Source organism: Chaetura pelagica, unplaced genomic scaffold (genome assembly GCF_000747805.2).
Source record: "Chaetura pelagica isolate M959 unplaced genomic scaffold, ChaPel_1.0 scaffold963, whole genome shotgun sequence".
NCBI classification, from domain to species: domain Eukaryota; kingdom Metazoa; phylum Chordata; class Aves; order Apodiformes; family Apodidae; genus Chaetura; species Chaetura pelagica.
In genome coordinates this window covers 314,445-314,769 of record NW_009952705.1, presented here as the reverse complement: position 1 = coordinate 314,769, position 325 = coordinate 314,445, and the positions used below count along the sequence as shown (strand labels likewise).

The window sequence follows — 325 nt, the reverse complement described above, 5'->3', positions numbered from 1 at the left end:
CAGAGAGCGACCGGGAGGGCCCCGGGGAGGAGGCGACCGAGAGCGCGTCGCCCGCCATCGTGAGCCAGGTCTGGCTGAGCTACTCCCGCAGCCTGCCCTACGTGAGCAGCGACGACACCGAGAGCGAGGACGAGGAGATCTGGGAGGAGCTGCAGAACCTGCGCCAGAAGTGAGTGACCCCGCGGCAGGAGGGGAGTGAAGCGGGGCTGTGTCCGAAGGGCTGTCAGGAGGGCACACAACACGGTGCCCCCTCCCCAGACACCCCGGCTCGGCCGGGTGAGGGCTCAGCTGCCAGCCCGGCCCCTCCCCAGGCACACGGCCGAGG

The 325-nt window shown here is 71.4% G+C and overlaps 1 protein-coding gene across 1 annotated transcript in view; it reads left to right on the top strand.

The window, feature by feature from the left end:
• The window catches only part of WNK4 (WNK lysine deficient protein kinase 4), a 40,546-nt gene extending 40,373 nt beyond the window's left edge, over positions 1–173 (top strand). Inside the window, 1 exon segment of the mRNA XM_009994181.1 lies at positions 4–173. Coding sequence (XP_009992483.1) covers positions 4–173 — 170 coding nt within the window.
• The last annotated feature ends 152 nt before the right edge of the window (positions 174–325 follow it).